The 19,608-nt window shown below is 34.5% G+C and overlaps 6 protein-coding genes across 6 annotated transcripts; 3 read left to right on the forward strand and 3 right to left on the reverse strand.

The window, feature by feature from the left end:
- Nucleotides 1–86: 86 nt before the first annotated feature.
- On the forward strand, nucleotides 87–740 carry NAEGRDRAFT_74380 (uncharacterized protein; the record flags this gene model as incomplete). The annotated part of the gene is made up of 1 exon (XM_002670588.1): nucleotides 87–740. One exon carries the CDS (start codon nucleotides 87–89, stop codon nucleotides 738–740), a length of 654 nt encoding a protein of 217 aa, XP_002670634.1.
- A 105-nt stretch (nucleotides 741–845) lies between these two features.
- On the reverse strand, nucleotides 846–1,541 carry NAEGRDRAFT_74381 (uncharacterized protein; the record flags this gene model as incomplete). The annotated part of the gene is made up of 1 exon (XM_002670639.1): nucleotides 846–1,541. One exon carries the CDS (start codon nucleotides 1,539–1,541, stop codon nucleotides 846–848), a length of 696 nt encoding a protein of 231 aa, XP_002670685.1.
- A 142-nt stretch (nucleotides 1,542–1,683) lies between these two features.
- On the reverse strand, nucleotides 1,684–5,311 carry NAEGRDRAFT_59651 (uncharacterized protein; the record flags this gene model as incomplete). The annotated part of the gene is made up of 2 exons (XM_002670640.1): nucleotides 1,684–3,298; nucleotides 3,538–5,311. 2 exons carry the CDS (start codon nucleotides 5,309–5,311, stop codon nucleotides 1,734–1,736), a joined length of 3,339 nt encoding a protein of 1,112 aa, XP_002670686.1. The 3' UTR covers nucleotides 1,684–1,733.
- Nucleotides 5,312–5,715: 404 nt separating this feature from the next.
- On the forward strand, nucleotides 5,716–9,462 carry NAEGRDRAFT_59652 (uncharacterized protein; the record flags this gene model as incomplete). The annotated part of the gene is made up of 2 exons (XM_002670589.1): nucleotides 5,716–7,662; nucleotides 7,714–9,462. The coding sequence occupies 2 exons, from the start codon at nucleotides 5,716–5,718 to the stop codon at nucleotides 8,587–8,589; spliced, it is 2,823 nt and encodes a 940-aa protein (XP_002670635.1). The 3' UTR covers nucleotides 8,590–9,462.
- A 707-nt stretch (nucleotides 9,463–10,169) lies between these two features.
- On the reverse strand, nucleotides 10,170–11,378 carry NAEGRDRAFT_74386 (uncharacterized protein; the record flags this gene model as incomplete). The annotated part of the gene is made up of 1 exon (XM_002670641.1): nucleotides 10,170–11,378. The coding sequence occupies one exon, from the start codon at nucleotides 11,376–11,378 to the stop codon at nucleotides 10,170–10,172; it is 1,209 nt and encodes a 402-aa protein (XP_002670687.1).
- Nucleotides 11,379–11,680: 302 nt separating this feature from the next.
- On the forward strand, nucleotides 11,681–19,054 carry NAEGRDRAFT_74387 (uncharacterized protein; the record flags this gene model as incomplete). Its single annotated transcript, XM_002670590.1, has 2 exons — nucleotides 11,681–11,819; nucleotides 11,865–19,054. 2 exons carry the CDS (start codon nucleotides 11,681–11,683, stop codon nucleotides 19,052–19,054), a joined length of 7,329 nt encoding a protein of 2,442 aa, XP_002670636.1.
- Nucleotides 19,055–19,608: the final 554 nt, after the last annotated feature.

Below are 19,608 nucleotides of genomic sequence, written 5' to 3' on the forward strand. Positions count from 1 at the left end.
TTTTTCAATTTTGAATACAACACACGTATTATTAATACATCATCATCGTCATCATAATTTAAATTATATCGGAATAATAGTAGAAAATGGAACGATCTATAATGATGGTACATGCAACCTTGTTTTGGTTGATTTTCCTTCTCTTGTCTGTGTCTAATAGTTTTCTCCGAGAATCAGTGTATGAACCTTTAGCAGGTGAATTGTGGAGTCATATATTTGCAACATCTAGTCTTGTTTTGATTAATTTACTATTAATGTATTACTTTTTTATGCAAAAGAGAAGTTATAAAAAGCAAGCCTTGATAAAGGAGAAGAGAGAAAGAGCATCAAGTGCTGCTAATAGCAACTCCGAAGGTACATCATCCCTTACTGGCGGATTATCAAATTTAACATTGAGCAATATTTCAAATACGACGAGGAAATTATTTTCTTTTGAAAGAAAGAGAAATATGTTCTTGATTGGTGTTTGGTGGCTCTTGTTGACCATCTTGTTTGAATTGTTTATTGGATGGATTAGAGGAGTTGATGGATTGAGTGAATCAAAGGATTATTCTTGGTTATCTTACGTTTCTGTGATGAGATGGGCAAAGAGTCATGTTGTTATTTTGATTGTTGGTGTACAATTAATGTTCCCAATTCTTATCGGAACACTTGTTATGAGAATGGACGAAAAGGCAGAAATTGTGGACAGAGATTTGAATGAATTACAACATGCTGAACAAGAAAAGAAAACCATGTAAATAATTTGTAATATAGGATTAATTTTTATTCACTCAATAATCTATTATTATTACAAATTCTCTAAGAAGATTGGACAATCATTACAACAGGTGAAAGGATAAGAGTTATTTCTTTAAGGATGGAGAATTTGATGGCGTTCTAACCTTAAATCCTAACAATTCGGCAATTTTCACAACTGCCAAAGGACTACTGTACACAGCACTGTTAACAACTGATGCAGGAATCCATCCATTGGCAGATGCTTGATTGGTGAATGAAACATGGAAGGTTTTTTCGCTCAACTTTTCAAATTTTCTCCATGCAAAAATGTTGGTCGAACGAACAGCACCTTTTTGGAACGAGAAATCTTTTGGAGTTTCGTACAAGTCGTCAACACTTGTTGAAACGTGATTAAGAACATTTTCTTTGGTAAAGAATTTTTCCACACAAAGTAAATCTCTATCAGCAACAAAAGGAACACCTGCAGTATAACAAGTATATCTAATCTTCCACAAATCTCCACTTTCGTCCTTCCATTCTTCCAAAGTATTCGATCTGATCGATCCTTTCTGCACATGATTCGTCTTTTCCAAATCATCAGTGGAGAAATAGTCCAACAATTGCTTGGCATCATCCATTCCCTCAACAATTACATCTCCCCTGATGATTGTATTGGCATCCCCCTTGTTATCATAAATATCCATATTCTGTTTGGTGTGATGATAGTGCATTGCATCGAGGGATGACTTGTTCTGAGCCAATTCATAGGCAGTTTTCCACTTTTCAAGGATTTTCTTCTTTGATTCTTCGGTGAGTGGCATGGTGTTGGTTGTGAGCGGGTTTTTTTTGGTCTAGTTTTGAATTAATTGGATTCTCTTTGATCTTGTAAAAGGAGGAGTTGAACAAGTCCTCAAGTTGAGTGTGTGGAGGACTTGATAATCCGCTAGATAAATAAACCGATTCGAAAGTTTACAATTATTTATTAGTTATGTAGAGCATGTCCACGAGACGATCTATTGAATATCAATATAGGCATATTTCTTCTTCTTTCTTAAACAGAGCCAGAATCCAAGTGCAGTAAGCAAAACAGCCACCAGAACGAATGCAGCAGCCAAACAAACTCCAATAATTACTGGAACTCTCCAATAAGGTTGAATAGAAGAGGAGAATTTGTAAGTTGAAATAGTATCATTTGAGGTTGTGTCAAAGAGGAATACCACTTGTTGGACATCACTTCCAATTTCTTTAGAAACTGCATCGCTGGAGCAGAATTTGATTGAATTGGATCCAACTTGAGCAATTTGCTTTTCAGTATAGCTTGATATTGTTGGAAGGGTTGGATTGTTAATATTGGACTTTTGTTGTAAAGCATAAATAGCTAATGGGCTACCAGAAACGGTGCCATCAAATGTAATGCAACTGTCATCGTGAGTTTGTGCAATCAAGTAAACTGGACTCGCAGAAGTAATAGATCCAGATAATTTGGTTCCATCAGCAAGTGTTGAAATGAATGGTTTTGGTGGAATTGTCTTTTTGATATTACCATAAACAATAATGAGAGAATTGTTAAAAAGGAGATTGTTTGACATATCACAAACCATCTGTCCATCATTATCAGATGATGGAATAATTGGTGAAATTACAGTTCCAAATTGATATCCACTTCCAATAGTACTTCCACAAGTTATTGAATTTGCTTGAATTTTCACTTCGTTTCCATTAATATCCTTCATGTTATCAAATTGATACCAGAATGAGAATGTGCTTTCAAGTTTCTCCAAATAGTGAGCATCATAAAACATGTAAGCTCTCAAAACAACAAGCTCATCTTGACTATTTTGATATCTAGTGTCAGCAATATCTTTTGGATTAACATTTGATGCAGGAGCCAGCTCAAATTGAGGAGATGCTGTTCCATCACAGATTGGTTGTTGTTTTGGGAATGCAAGAGTAATCACTCTATTCCATTGATTACCAGTTTGTAATGAGTAACTGGATGGATAGGAAACATCAATCCACTCATTCAATGAAATTTCCTTTGGTTTTGGAGTATCGTTAGGTGAAACATCCAGATAAAATTCATTTCCACCTTCAGACAATGAAACTGCCTTTGCAAGATTCAATTCAAAACTCAATTTCCTGCAATTTCTTGTCAATTTTCCATATTCATCTCCTTGAACTGAAAGAACATGTTCCGCTTCGCCACTACCAATAATAGTTACATTCATTTGACTCACATCCCTATTGAAAATTCCATCCAATGTCATTATATCCACAAAAATCTTTTCTTGTCCAGTGAAATTTGCATCAAATTTGAAATGTCTCAAATATGAAAATTTAGAAATTGAAAATGTAAAATTTGTATCATGATCGGTAGTAGTAGTAGGATATTCATAAAACACTTTCATCAAATAAAAGGAAGGAAGTGGTTGATTGTAAACAAATGTAGCAGATTCCATTGTATTATTATTCAGAGGTAAACTATTCTGCTGATCAATTTGATAGATCTTTCCCATCTCGGCAGCAATCTCCTCTCCGTTCGCCACCACCACCACAAACTGATGTGTAAAACTCAAAGCTAAAACCAAGACGCAAATCAACAAGTGGTGGGTACCAATTGCAATTCGGTGATGATGTTTACACATTTTTTTTAGATTGTGAAATCTTGCAATTCCGCGTGCTCCTAAAATTAACCCCGCCATTAAGGGAGCATTATTCAGAATACTAACTCCTATTAATGGAAGGTAATTGGAAGATCCAACTTTGTACAACAACAATCTTATTTATTGTTGTTGTTGTGGAGAGGAATGCACTGACCGTTGTTGCTTACATTGAGTGTGTTGGAGAGGAGTGGAGTGCCAATCTTGTTGGAAAGTGATGCTTGTGAAATGGAGGTGTGGATGTGGGTTCCCTTCACCATTTTGAGAATTACGAAAGTGTCATACTTCTCTGTTGTGGTTTGGTCGCCATCCAATAGTTCAGCAAGTCCATAATATTCTGCTTCCAATTTGAAAACAGCCCAATCATACATTTTCACGCTCACGTATCCAATTTGTAAGAATTGATAAATTAATTTGAAGAATTTTGATGGTCTATCCACCAAAAATCTACCCTGTTCATCCATTCCACAATAAGATTCCAATCTATAAATTCTCTTATCAAATCCAGCACGTGCCAAAACTGTTTCGCATACAGTTAATTGAGTATCTGAAAAGACCAATGTAAAATATCCATCAATCATTCTCTTAGGGCTTGTATTGCCAGTCTTATTGGCTGTTGCTTGTTGCTGCAAATTGTTAGAGGAAATTGAATTTCTCCTAGACATGGTTGGTATTTGAATCACTGCATTTTGATACTCTTGTGTACTTCTCAATTCTCTCAATCTCTCTACGAATCTTTGAGGTCTGTCACAAAGGCAAAAGTTGGAAGCAGACAATCTTTCCCAACTTTTCAAATGACTTCTAATGTGAGCATAGTGGAAAAAGTCTGATTTCTTAACTTCCAAAATCATAATCCACAAACTAGGTACATTGGTTGTTTTTTTGAATTCCAATCGATAATGGATAGCAACTCTTGGAGCTGGTGTAATTTGGAAATTTCTGATACAATTGTCAAACATGAGTCTAATCTTGTCTCTTTGTTTTTCAGAGAGTTTCATTCCCATGACAACACCATCATCTCGAACACCAAAAATCAAAGCACCTCCATTAGAGTTTAAATAAGCAATCAAATACTCAGTCATTCTTTCTCCTAATTTAGCATAATCTATAACACCTGATTCTGAATTTGTTGAACTAGTAGAAGTTGCAGTGGTTGTTGGTGAAATTACAAATTGAACATGTGAATGCTCACTCACTGGTGTTTTCTCCAATGAACCAATATTTTCTGCAATGAGCTCCTTTTCAAGTTTTTGTGATTCCTCCTTATTGGTCGTCTTGAAATTGATATAATCCGAAAAGATTGTCAATTTATAATCAAGTGTATTTCCTTCATCATAATTTAATTGTGTTCCAACAGGAAAATCTACATTCTCAATAAAGAACCAATCTTGTTGTTGTTGCTGAGTTTGAATAGAAGGTGATGGTGATACAGTTTTTACAGTTTTAATATTTAAATTATCGGTATATATAGATAATTTGGAATTTCCTCTCGAACGACCATTATTACCACTATTATCATCATCATCATCATTATTCATATTATCACTATTTATATTATTATTATTATTACTATTATTACTATTACTATTTAATATTGTTGTTGTTGTTGTATTATGATGCATGGAAGAGGCTGATGATGGAAAATCCTTCAGCGATGAAGAAAATGGTGAAGTAATCGATCCAGTCGAAGTATTCGTATGTAAATCATCAATATCCTCATCAAAGCCTACTTTTGTATGATGATGAGTAGTAGAAGCACCAACAACACCACTGGGAATATTAGAATTACTATTACTTTCATTGGAAAAGTAGGACCAATTAGAGTTTGTTGTTAAACTCGAATGTTGTTCAAAATCTTCATCATCAATAATATCAGAATTGGATGATTTGTTGGTTTTTTCCTGTGGGGAAGTAGGTGGAGATTGTAACATGATGATGAATGAATTGTTTGATATATTCCTTTCTCTACTTTGATGATGAAAATTAATATATTTAATATTTAATTATATTGAGCGGAGTATGATGATGATGGCGGATAATGAAAATTTAAAATTCTTGATGAATTTTCTTGTCGGTATTTTTTCAAAGTTATTTGATTGTTGTTGAATGGGAACCAAAAAAAGGTCTTTTTCATTATCTATTTAAACTATTTAATATTATTTACTGTATAATATTAAATAGTATTACAATAAATATTACAATAAAATTGAAAAATACAAGATTCGGATGGTTGATCATGTTGTGAAAAGATATTTTGAGCATCACGGGTCAATAAATCTCAGAACAGTTTTTAATGACCACGTCAGATTTCACACATCAAAAAAAATTAATAGACATGAAGAGGGGAGGATTGTTTTCGACTATTCCCTCAGTCAATACAAACACCAACAACAATACAACATCATCTTCATCTGCTCTCTATCAAAGATCCTCAATTTCGAATAACAATTCGAATAATTTAAATGATAGAATTTCTTCACCTTCCGATAATTCGAATTTTCGACCAATTTCCACTTCTGTTGGTCAACAGCCTTTCAAGTTTAATCCATCACCAGTTTCGTCTCCAACTTCAACCTTTCCAACAACTAATTTTACTGGAAATCGGTTAAATATTTCCTTGACACATCAAGAACGAAATTCTAATAGTAGTGGAGTTTCGTCTGGTGTTTCTTCCTCCTCTTCAATTTTACCACTAGTTTCGAATAACCCTTCTTCCATCAATAGAAAGAATGTCAACATTCCAATGAATTTTTCTCCAATTAGAGGAGCCAATAGTTTATTCCGAAAGAGTTGGAGAAATTCCAGTGGAGGTTTCTGCTGTAATTTATCCTATTTCGTATTGGGAATTATTTTCTTCATTTCCTTTCTGACTTTTATTGTTTTTGTTTATTATTCAATGAAAAAATCAAATTCTGCATCAAATTCTTTAAATTCAGGAAATTCACTTGGAGGAGATGGAATGAATACGAAACATTCCGAATCTACATTGATTCTGTCAACTGTTCAGGATTTTTTCACACGTTTGAGGACTAAGAATGATCATAGATTGAAAAATGTGCCACTCGAGGAAGGATACAGTCAATTGTTTGAACACGAAAAGGCAGATCAGGAAACTTTGGAAAGGGCAAGTGACAAGCTCACTAAAGAAATGAAAGAGGAAATGTTAAAAGTGAAGGAATTTTATAAAAAGACTCCAATCAGTAAGGTATTTGTGGCAGTTGTGAATGATCACTCTCAAGTGATGAGTGCTCTGATTGTGGCCAAACAGGAAAGACTTGTGCCATCCCACTTGTCTTTGCCAATTCTTCATGTGGATTCTCATTCAGGTCACAAAATAATTCAACACTCAAAGAGTTTGCCAGTTTTGGATTTGAAAAAGAAGAAATCAATTACAGCAATTGAAAAGATGACTGATATCAATAATTTCATTTCCACAAGTCAATATTATGATTTATTGGGAGGACACGTTGTTTGGGTTCACAATGATTGGGAAGGATCTCATTTTGCAATGCCAAGAGGTAGACATACAGCAGTTCTTGCCAAGAGATCCAATGCTAAAAAGGGAAAACCAAAGATTTGCTACAAGAATATGCGTGGAATTTTCTGGGATGGAACTGTCAGTGATTTGACATTTGAAACCATGGTAGATGAGAATGGCAAGATTTACAAGAATGAAAAGGCAGTTTGCACAAAATCTGAAAAATTGAAAAAGCAAAAACATGTCAGATGGGATGTTTATTCGATGGATCAAATTTCTCGATTGAATCATCAAATTTTCAACAATACTCCATATATTTTACATTTGAATGAGGATTTTTTCACTAGCACAGATCCAACGCTTGCTAGTTTACTTCCAAGGGATGAATTTGGACACTTGTTTGATATGTTAGCTAATCTCCTCTCTCCAAGTAAGATTTGCTATTCAAAGCCAATTAAAATTCCAACTAAGGAAGGAGTGGATAAGGTCTGGACCAATGAGGAACACAATAGAGAGTGGATTTCAAAGATTATCGATGAGCTCTTCTTTAAGGGATTAATTTTTGAAAAGGAGGGTACCAGAGCTCCTAGATATACATTCTATTCACCAGAAGTTTTGGAAATGTGGTGTGGTGGACCAAAAGTAGCTCTGGAAGAATTGAAAAAGATTAACAAGTTGGTTCTCATCATGTTGGACAATATTCCATTCTATACTCTCTCATTATTGAGATATGAATATGATTTTCCAACTATTCACCAAGTTTGCAATGTGAACAATTTATTTGGAGTTTGTCCTTCTGTTAGGGTAAGTTTACTTTCTAATAATTTTTCCATTAAAGACTTTTGGAACGTGTAGAGCCCAGCTCATGAATCAACTGATGTGCAAGTTACCAGAGTTTCAGATTCTTTGAAGAATGTTATCAAGAGAGAAGGTTTACCTGCCTTGATTATTCTTTCCAGAGCTAATAGAGAGGGATTCGTCAGTGCTGATAAATTATACAAGATTGAACATTCAGCTCTCAAAGCCATTGAAAAAGGACTCTCTGCTCCAATCTTGCTTCACTATTTGGATGGTGCCAAACCACTTTCAGAAGCACAAGAATCAAACAATCAATTGGAACAAGAATATTCCATTTTGCAACACGTTGTCGAGCAAGATATGGATGATTTGAGCGTCTATGCACCACTCATGACTGATAGAATTGAAAAATTCAAACAAATGAAGAAATTCATCAAGTACAAGGAACTGAGAGTGATGGAATTATTCTATGAAGGTCAAGAATTATTGAAAGAATTTGTCAATCAAGTGGAAGAAAACTTGAGATTTGAAACCCCAATTGTCAAGACTCCATATCAATCTCCAAAGACTCGTATCAAGATTTGCATCAATATGATTGGTGTTTCCAAATTAATTCCACCTTATTTGAAGTGTGTGATTCAAAGAATGAGACAAGAGAAGAGAATTAATTTCCTAATCAGTGAAAAATTAGTAGAAACTGCAGGAGAATTCAGACAAATCATCACCTCAGATATTCAAATTGCCAAAATCAGTAATCAAGTGAAGGAGGACAAGTTTATTTTATTGATGGATATAGGATGTGACAATATTCACAAAGTTTTAGTTCAAACCGAAAGAGGACTCAACAAGTATTTCAGTTCCATGCAAACCAATGTGGATGGTAAATTAATTCATGACATTATGCAAACTCATTCCAAGAGTTGTAGAAAATAACGAATTGAAATCAATCAATATACAATTATGGAGTTTAATATAATTTATTCGAAATATATTTACAAAAATATATAAAGCAACAATTACTTCTTCAAAGATGGTGAATTAGTTGGCACTCTGACCTTCTTTCCTAAAAAATCAGCAACTTTGACCATAGTTAATGGAACTGGATAAATTGCTGAATTGACAACTGCTACTGGAATCCATCCATTAGGTTTTGCTTGATTGGCATAGGTCACTAAATATGATTTTTCTGAGATTTTCTCATAACGTTGAGCAACGAAAATGTTTGTAGCTCTGACAGCTCCCTTTTGTGGTTTGAAATCTGAAGGAGGTTCATAAATTTCATCACAACTGGTTGACACAAAGTAATCAACATTATCCCTCGTAAAGAATTTGACAACATAAATGAAATCTCTATCAGAAACAAATGGAGCTCCAGCAGAAATGCAATAATAACAAATTCTCCACTTGGATCCATCATCATCTTTCCATTCTTCCAATAAATCAACTCTCTTTGAATTGGGATCCAATTTTGTGGCAATATTCATGTCCAAAGAAGTGAAATATTCAATAAATTCGTTTGAATTTTCCAAATCATCAACAATGACATCTCCTCTAATGACTGTAGTTGAATCCCCCTTCAATTCATAAACATCAACCAATTGTTTAGTGTGATGATATTTCATTTCACCATTTTCGCTATCGATGGCTTTTTGGCTGGTCAATTTATCAGCAATTTCAAAAGCTTGTTGCCATTTTTCAACGACTTTTTGTTTGATCGACTCGGAGAGAACCATTTTCTATTTCTGCACGTGATGAGTTATTGGAGGTGAATTAGGAATCAGCAAGGGAGCGGTTGATTTGTTTTTCCTATTTTTTTTTAAATTTTTTTTATTTCAGATTGGTGATTGAGAATCATCAATTACCAATTCATTATGACTTGTCGCATCAGTCGCAATATCAAGCAGAGGACTAGGAGCAGTTCCTCCCCTTTATGGAATATAAATGGTTATGGATGACGATTTCTGAAATCAAATTTATGTTTCATAATAGCATTGAATGAATGCATCAAAATCCGTGTTTCCATACATTGGAATATTATGAAACATAAATTTGACATTTCCACAAGCACTCATTCTTGAATGTTTTCCTCGATGATGACAATTTTACAATTCCCTTCTTTTCTGAACATTTAATTGACGGAGGTGATTTTGCATTTCTTACAAATCTTGTTTCATTCAATTTTAAATATGAACATTCCACAACTGCTGTTTGGGTTACTCATGGAGTGTTAGATCTGAATTGAACATTATCCAAACAATATTTCACTTTTTTCGAAGTAAGACAAGTGTCCTTTCTTAATCAATATTTAATTTATTAAATTGAAATATTTTCAACAACATGCATTATGAAAAAATCAGTTTAATGAATTCCAATTTCGGGCGTTTCAGCAAATAATCTCTAGTTTATTTAAACAATAATTGGACTAATTCATTCTGACTTGAAGAGGATCAAAACTCTCATATATTAATTTCGATCAAATTGATTTAATCACATATAATTCGATGGACTAATCATTAAAGATTTAGAATCACATCGATATCTTGATATATTTCCCTAATATGTTGTTTTACTTCAACACTTACATCATTATCACAAAGATAAAGATATTCTAATTCTTTCATAGTTGAAATATGTTTAGCTCCTTCATTGCCTAATGAATTCGTGTGAATTTCGAGTTCAGTTAGTTGATTCATTTGACTAATATATTTGGCTCCTTCAGCATCAACATTATTACCGCTTATATCCAGCAGGTTTAAATTTTGCAGTTGACTAATGTATTTACATGCGTTAGTCTGAATAGAATTATCTTCAATGTAAAGTTCTGTTAATTGATTCAATTGACCAAAGTTTTCAAAATTTACTCGATCAGTAATCTCATTCGAGCCAATATTTAAAATTGTGAGCTGTTTCATTTCGCTTATATATTTAGCTCCTTCATCTCCAATAAAATTGTCATTAATATTAAGATTGATCAACTGCTTCATTTCACTTATATGTTTAGCTCCTTCAGCACCAAATTCATTTCTAACAGTTTCAAGTTCTGTTAAATTGGTCAGTTTAATCAAGTGCGCAGCTCCTTCCTCATCAATATTGTTTGATGATATCACAAGACTCGTTAGTTGTTTCAGTTCACTAATATATAGAGCTCCATTACTTCTAATATCATTCTTACTGATATCAAGATACGTTAATTTCTCTAGTTTACCTATATATTTTGCTCCTTCTTCCTCAATGTTGTTTGAACTAATATTAAGAAGTGTCAACTGTTTCAATGCACTAATGTGTTTGGCTCCATCGTTTTCAATATTGTTCCTACTAATGTACAGTGTAGTTAATGATTTACTCATCAAGTCAAATACTCCACAATTAAACACAACACCTTTGATCCGAAAGTTCACTGACAATGTTTCAATATTTTGTAAAAATTCACCATTCAATTTCACATTGTTTTTACATTTCATATGTAATTTCAATCTTTCCAAAATGACATTCAACCACTGTTTTGAAACCAATGCACAATTCATCACAATAAATTTAAAATTACCGGAATAATAATGTAAAACTTCATAAATTACATCATCGGGAAGGATGTAATTTTGTTCTTTTAATTTTTTCTTTTTTAATTCTGATTCGGAATTATTTAGCTGATCATTAATAGCATCATCATTGTTGAATATTGATTGATCCGACAAGTAACAACCTTCTCTTGCTCGTTTGCTCATTTTTTTTAAATTATTGTAAAATCCATTATTGGTGAATGCGAAGTAATCTATTCGAAATAATATAGCCTGCATTGTAAATCATTGTAATTCATTTATTGTAAGCAAGAATATATTAAAATTATTACAAAAATTTTCTTAACCTTTCACTTGGCATCATGGGTTCAAAAATTCGTTTAAGGAATTTCCGATGAGATTTCATCAGATGTTAATAGATCGATTACATTGGATGATAGTAATTGATAGTAATTGTGTATGAACCGCCAAAGCTAAATGTCATTAAACATATTCAGAGATAAAAAAAAATGTCAGCACTCAAACAAGTTAAAATTGCTGCCTTGTTGCTCAATCTCTTAATTATTAGTTGGTGTTTGAATGTTTTTGGAGCGATTAATAGGTTTTCTGCAACTCCAAAGATATTCAATTTTGGTGGAGGAAATACAAGTAGGTTTCTATTGAGCTTTCGAATTGGAAACTAATATCAAAAAGTTGGTGATGGTTCGGATGCTAGTTTAGCTGTTTTGCAATCACCATTATCTCTATTTACTGACTCTTATGAAAGTGGAGGTGATTTATTTATTGTAGAATCGAATAGAATAAGAAGAATCTTTTCCTCCAATAATACAATTGTAACCATAGCAGGAAATGGATATTCTGGCTATACAGGAGAAGGATATCTTGCTCTTGAATCTAGATTATCCACTCCTAGTTCTGTTTTTGTTAAATCCAATGAAATTTACTTTACCACATTGGACAGAATTAGAAAAATTGATTCTAAAGGTTATGTCACAACAATTACAGGAAATGGAATTCAACAATTAGGTCAGAATGGTGTATTTGCCAATATTTCTTCGGTAAATATACCTTCCTCCTTGATAGTTTCAGATGAAAATGAAATATTCTTTGCTGACACTTTCAATTATCAAATTAGGAAAATATCTGATGGAATTATTTCAACAATTTGTGGAATTGGAGAAAGTGGATATGGTGGAGATGATCCAATATTAGCCGTAGATTCTCCGATTGGATTAGTCACAGGAATGGCTTTAGATTTTGAAAATCGACTCCTCTATTATGTTGATTATGATAATAGACGAATCAAAATGATTAATCTCAATGATGAAATGCTCTATACACATGTTGGCGCAGGCTCCTTATTTGATGATAATGCTAATCGAAATGAAACTCAATTATCTTCTCCACACTCAATTGCCTTCTCATCCTATTCGGGTGCTCTCTATTATTCTGAAATTGCTAGTAATTACTCAGTGATTAGACGAGTTTATCAAGATGTGGTCAATACGGTGGTTGGTTCTGGAAATTCTGGTTTCTCTGCTGATGGATCCTTTGCTACTATTGCACAAATTAACAAACCAAAAAGTATTTGCATTACCAGTGATGAGGATATCATTTTCATTGACAGTGGAAATAACAGAATACGAAAGGTGCTTCACTCCAATGAAACTTTGATAACCATTTCTGGACAGAATACTTCCTTCAAAGCACCTTTCACAACTCCCATTCAATACTCTCAATTATACAATCCAACGAGGATAAAACTATATGAGAACAAGACAATCATCACCGAATCAACAATTGTAAGACAAGTGGTGAATGGAGTAATTTCAATTGTAGCAGGTGTATATGGTAGCTTTGGAGTTGCACAAGAAGGTGCTTTGGCAACAAGCTCCTATTTGAGCTTTCCTAGAAGTGCTGCATTAGATCTTAATGGCAATATTCTCATAGCTGATTTCAATAATGGTAAAATCAAATTAATTACCAATAGCAAATCGTACACCTTTGCTGGAAGTAAGGCGACCTTTGGTCAAGAAAATGTGATTGGAACGGCCACAAGATTGTATAATGGATGTGGTTTCTCCTACTATAATGGAGAATTCTATTGGAATGATAGTGGAAATTGCAGAGTTCTCAAATTGGGAACTGATGGAATAGTTAGAAGAATTGCTGGCATAACAGGTATATGTGGCTTTTCAGGGGATGGTGGTTTGGCCACCAATGCTCTAATGGGAGTTTCATGGGGATTGAGTGTCTCACCAAGTGGTGATATTTATGTTGCTGAATCTATTAATTCTAGAATAAGAAAGATTTCGAATGGTATCATTACAACTGTTGCTGGAACATCAGTGGCTGGATACAATGGAGATGATATTGCTGCCACAAGTGCAAGCCTTAATGGCCCTCCTGCAGTCTTTGCTACCAGCACTGCATACTATTTGGCTGATGCTGGAAACCGTAGAGTTAGAAAAGTTTCATACAGCACTGGAATAATTACAACCATTGCTGGAAATGGAGCTAGTGGATCTTCTGAGGAGAATATTAATGCCACAAGTGCAATTATTGGTACAAGCTCCCCAAGAGCTCTTTGGGTTAGCAATGACGATTCTGTCTATTATGCAGATGTTTCAAATGGAAAGACAAGAGTTGTAACTAATGGAATAGTTTCGACCATCGCTGGAACTGGAGTGTTGGGCTATTCAGGAGATGGTGGTTTGGCAACCAATGCCAATTTTAGATGGATATATGGCTTGTGGATGGTTGGTTCTGACTTATATATTGCTGACAGTACTAATAATGTTATAAGAAAGCTGTCGAATAATATTGTAACCACAGTGGCAGGAACTGGAAATGCTAACTTCAATGGAGATGGTATACCAGCTCTCTCTGCAAATATTAACACTGCCAATCAAGTAATTATTCATCCACAAACATCTGAAATGTTCATTCTCTCATCAGATAGAATCAGAAAGGTCAACACCAATGGCACCATTTCCACAGTGGTTGGAGGTATTGGTGATGGGGCTCAGGCCATATATGCACTCATTAATCCAACAGATATTCATGTCACCAATAATGGTACAATCTATCTCACAGATTCATTAAATCATTGCATTAGAATGATTACAAGTGATGGAGTTATTTCACTTGTTGCTGGTTCTTACTATGGTGGTTTTGGAGGTGATAATGGACCTGCTGCTAACGCTGTTTTGAATAGTCCAGAATCTCTATTTGTAAATTCGAAGGGTGAAATTTACGTTTCAGATACAGTCAACCATCGAGTAAGAAAAATTGATTTGAATGGAACCATTACCACAGTTGCTGGGAGTGGTTTGGCTGGTTTCTATGGAGATGGTGGATTGGCTACAAATGCTAAATTGAGTTATCCTATGGGAATTTACGTATCCAAAAATGGTGACATTTATATTGCTGATTATGGCAATCATAGAATTCGAAAGGTTTTCAGTAATGGAACAATCACCACTATAGCTGGAACTGGAAGCATAAATTATAATGGAGATATTCAGGAGGCAACTTTAACAACTCTTAATTCACCAAGAGGAGTTTACATGTCACCAAATGAAGATGAAATTTACATTGCCGATTCGGGAAATAACTTGATTAGAAAAATCAAACTTGATTGTCCATCAGATTATGAATTGGACAAGAGATTGGGAGAGTGTGTGCAAATTGTCAAGTGTTTTGGTATTTTGGCCACCGACAACTCAGTTTGTTCTGGAAATGGACAATGTGTCGATGGAAGCTGTATCTGTAACAACCAAACCTTTACAGGGCCTAACTGCTCTAGTATCACTTGTTTTGGAAAAGTACCTTCAGATTTGATGGTTTGTAGTGGAAATGGTCAATGCGTTACAGCAAATAATTGCTCATGCCTTTCTGGTTATGTTGGGAATGAATGTCAAGCGAATCTGAATCCATTCTCCATCGAATTGTTGAGAAATGAAACTATTTCCAATAATTATAGTTATCAGATTAAGGATAATGGATTGAATATGACAAATTATTATTGGACATGCCAGAATTGGGATCCAAATATTTCAATTTCAACAAGTGGAAGGAATGCATTCGTAACTTTCAGTTCAGCTTACTCTAAAGTGTATCTGTTGTCGGTTTATGCTTCAATTCCCAATTTCAGCCCATATCCTCCAAGAATTTCGAATACTATCCTGTTCACTATTATTTCCCCTAATGTTACCATTCAGCCAAGTTTCAATCAAACAACCAATGAAACTCTACAAAATAACCAGACAGTGAACTCAAACCAAACAACAAACAATTCATCCATTCCCGTTCAAAATAATCAAACAATAGCAAACGAAACATCCACTAATTCAAACAGTACTGATACCAAAAGCGTTAATATTTCAGGAAAGTTGGGAGTTTTTGGTCTTCCCTCGGTTTTGGTTTCAAAACAGATTGACGTTTCAGCAGTAATTTCTAATATTTCACTGAACCAAACTTCTATCAATTCGTTCCTATCATGCACTCCTAATTGTACATTAAAAATTTCATATGAATGGAAAATCAATATTGATAACAACCAAGCAGCCAATCAAACTGGTTTTACCACTTCCATTTCTTTAGGTAATAATTTGATGAGCTTTAATCCACCAATTCAAATCCAATTCAGTACAAGTAATGTAAAAGGAGAGAAATTCACACTTTCCCTTGCCCTTTTTTCAAACAATGGAAATATTTCATCGAGTACAAGTATGGATATCGTTACCCCAGTCCAACCACCAACAGCATCTAATTCCACAACTTCAAAATCATCAAATTATTTAATGAGTGTCAATCCAGAGAAGGGAGTTGCCCTGAGTGACTCATTTTCAGTTAGTGTCGCATCATGGAATGCACCATCACAAATTCTTCCTCTCAAATATGCTATTGGATTTGTTTCTAATGGAAAGGACGTGAGATTTACAGATTATGCACAAACTACTTTGTTCAATATTTACCTTCCTTACTTGATCCAACAATCCAGGGGTCAAGTTTCAGAAATTCAACTCTATCTCTATGTTATGGATGCAATTGGAAATGTTGTAACATCTCCAACTGGACTCTCCATTTCAGTTTCTCCTTTTAATGGAACTTCTAGTGAATTGGTCCAAAAAATCAACGAGCTTGGCACTACTTCACTAGTAGTTGCATCCTATGATAAATCCTATACAGTTCTCTCAAGTAGTGGAGGAAATTCAAGTGAGTTAGTGTATGAAATTGTGAAAAATATTCAAATTGATCCAAAGAATCCAGAAACTGCCCTCACATCCATCACCAGTCTTACATCCACTACGAGTGTAATTAATGAAAATATTGTGAGTGAAGTAGCAAGTAAGATCACCTCGTTTGTTGATAATGTGAAAGATATCTATGCATACGAAAAGAGAGTATATGGATTTGTCAAAAGCAAGGTTTCACCTGACAATATTCTCTCTACTGTGACTATTACTTCCAACCTATTAGCAAGTGGAGTTGATAGCGAGAAAACTGTTGGCGTAGTTGATAATGTTGCCTCAATGGTATTGTTAGCAGAAATTCCAAAACTTCTCACAAGCTCTGAAAAGCTCCAATACATCTCATTCACAACTGGTATGGTGAATATTACAGTTTCTAGTTTCAAGATGACCTCTCCAATAGAGGGTAATCAACTAATCGAGGAGGAGAACAATAAGGTATCTGCAAATTTGACAAGTATCATGATGGAATATGGAACCTTAAATAAGGAGTGTGGTCTATCGATGGTCTCCTACACAAAGAACATGAAGTTTGACAATTACACATCAAATACTATTCATGCTTCGAGTATTAACGATTTCAAATTCATTCAAGAGCAAAATATTGTACGACTCGATAATCTCGAGCATCCAATTGTGCTATCATTCAAATTATCTCATATTCCACAACAAAACAGTTCAGTAAATTCCACATTCTCCTGCAGATATTGGGATGAAACTAATAAGATATGGAGCGATAGAGGTTGTCAACTTTCCAATATTGACCTGAATGCTGGCACAGTAGAATGTTCATGCAGCCATACTACAATGTTCACAACATTTGTAGAACAAAAGACTACCAGTATTATGATAGCAATGAAAGAAGAAGTTGCAACATTATATTTTGTACAAATAGCTCTTGGTGCTGTTTATACTATTGTTGCTTTGGTAATTATTACTGGTTTGATAATATTGAGAAAGGAGCAACCAGTAACAAGTAGACTTATCACCCCATATGTAGGAATGGTGGCTCTCATTGCAGAGAGTGTGTTGATTTACATTGTCCAAAGAAGTGTCCTTGTGAGTCAGCTCCTTTCCACAACAGATCCCAAAGTATGGGAAGTTGGTGATAATGCTGCCAATATTATTGCAAACAGTGTTGCCATTGTTGTGAATACTTTGAATTTGACTGCTACATTGTGCTATGTGATGCAAGTTTCCAGATTCCAATTCCTTAAACATTTGTACAAGCTCTTGTCCGATAATAGATCAGATATGGCAAAGAATGCCAAGATTTTGAAAGTCCTCAAATTGATAACCTCTCAGAAAATATTCTTTTCAATTATTGCAATCTTTGCCGTGTTGAATGTTTGTTTCTGGACTCTTTGGGTTGTTCTAGTAAGGACACAAGTCATTGATGCCTCTACCTATACCTATATTGTATCATCTTGTTACATTACTTGTATTCTCTTCTTTGGAGCAGTTATTTGCATTGTAGCCATTGCTGATTGGATTATTTCCACCAAGAAACACGTAACAGCAGGTCAGGAAAGAAAGAGAAAGACTGTCAGTTTCACCACTCTCAGCTCTGAACCACGAGAATCCATCAAGAAGCGACTCTTCTCTCCAAAACAACTCTACGAATGGTTAATTCAAGTTGATGAACCACTCTATTTCCGATTCGAAATGCTCCTCTACATGATTTGCTTTGTCTTCCAAGTGTTAAATCTTGCCATTGGCTCCTCCAGTCTTTCCTACCGATATGCTGACTTGGATTCATACAAGAAAGCACTTGCTCTCGATGGAATCTCCTTCATCTTTGAAGTACTCTATGTGGTGAGTTACTTGTTTGTGTTTGGTGGTTTTGCTCTCTTGATTGCCATATTGTACAAGTACAAGAAGAAGAAACAACATGATGAAGCCTCTACTTTTCTCATCAACAAATTGAATGGTGGCAACAATAACAAGGTCGACGAAGGAATCATGAGTGAGGAGATGAGGGATGTGCTAGATAAGAACGAAGGCTATCTATTATTCGAAGCCTTCTGTGAGAAGGAATTCTCTCTAGAAAACCTCTACTTGTACTCTGACTTGAAAGCCAATGAAACCATCACCAAAGGAAGACAATTCACCAACCTAACAACCTTCATGAGATTCATCTTTAATAACTACATCCGAACAGGAAGCACCACAGAAGTGAATATACCAGCCAAGTGTAGGAATAACTTTTTACTTGTCTATAAGAATGTAGCATCAAGTAGTGAACATATGCAACAACAATTGGGAATTGCTGAGAAGGTGAGTAGGAGTGAGGTGGAAAGACTCGATAGGAATCTACAGGTGGTTATCAAGAATGATCAAGTAGCTACTTTATCAACTAAAACAACAACTACAACTTCTACTAATGAACAACAACAACAAGAAGGAAATATCAAATCTTCATCGCCAGTAGCTGCTGTAGAAAATGTTGATCATGTGGTGGAGGGTGTTGTTTCTGCCTTTGAATTCCTCTACAAGCAAACATTGGTTAATTTGGGTGATACCTTCTCTCGATTTGTCTTTACGAGTGAATACAAGGAATATTTGGCTTCATTGGAGGCTCAGAAGGTTGTTACGGTGGAAATTATTGCTGCCTACGGAGATGTTTAATCATGTTGTTTGTCATTATGTGATGAAAAGCCTTGAAAAATTTGAGATGAAGATTTTCAGACCATTTTTTGTGAAAATAAAATTTTTATTATTGTTTTAAATTTGATGTAACGGATTAATTAATCTGTATTACAAAATCTTGACAATTTCAAAGCAAGTAGGCCAATTATGTTTCCATTTAGGAAATTCAAGGAAAATTGTACATTCTAATTTTCCGAAATTAATTCGACGCCATACTAAAGACAAGCTCTAAAATGGTGATGGAAATTTCATGCATTCTATTCAAATCATTTGTTTGGCCATATTGAAAAAAATGCATTTAAATCTCTTGAGTGTTTCAGTTCCTTTGATTTGTGGTCTTTTATCGTTTGTTTTATTTCCTGTAACATCTGACAGTTTGAAACCCTTCTTGATAATTGGAATATTGCAGTGTTTTGCATTTGTAGCTTTGTTTGTGGTTGATGTAGTAACTTGTTTTTGGAAGGATTTTGTGTTGGTTGGATTTATTTTTGCAGTGGGACTTGCTTTGTTTTATAGAAATGATATTTGTTTGA

This window comes from Naegleria gruberi (genome assembly GCF_000004985.1).
Source record: "Naegleria gruberi genomic scaffold NAEGRscaffold_69, whole genome shotgun sequence".
Lineage (NCBI taxonomy): Eukaryota > Heterolobosea > Eutetramitea > Acrasida > Naegleriidae > Naegleria > Naegleria gruberi.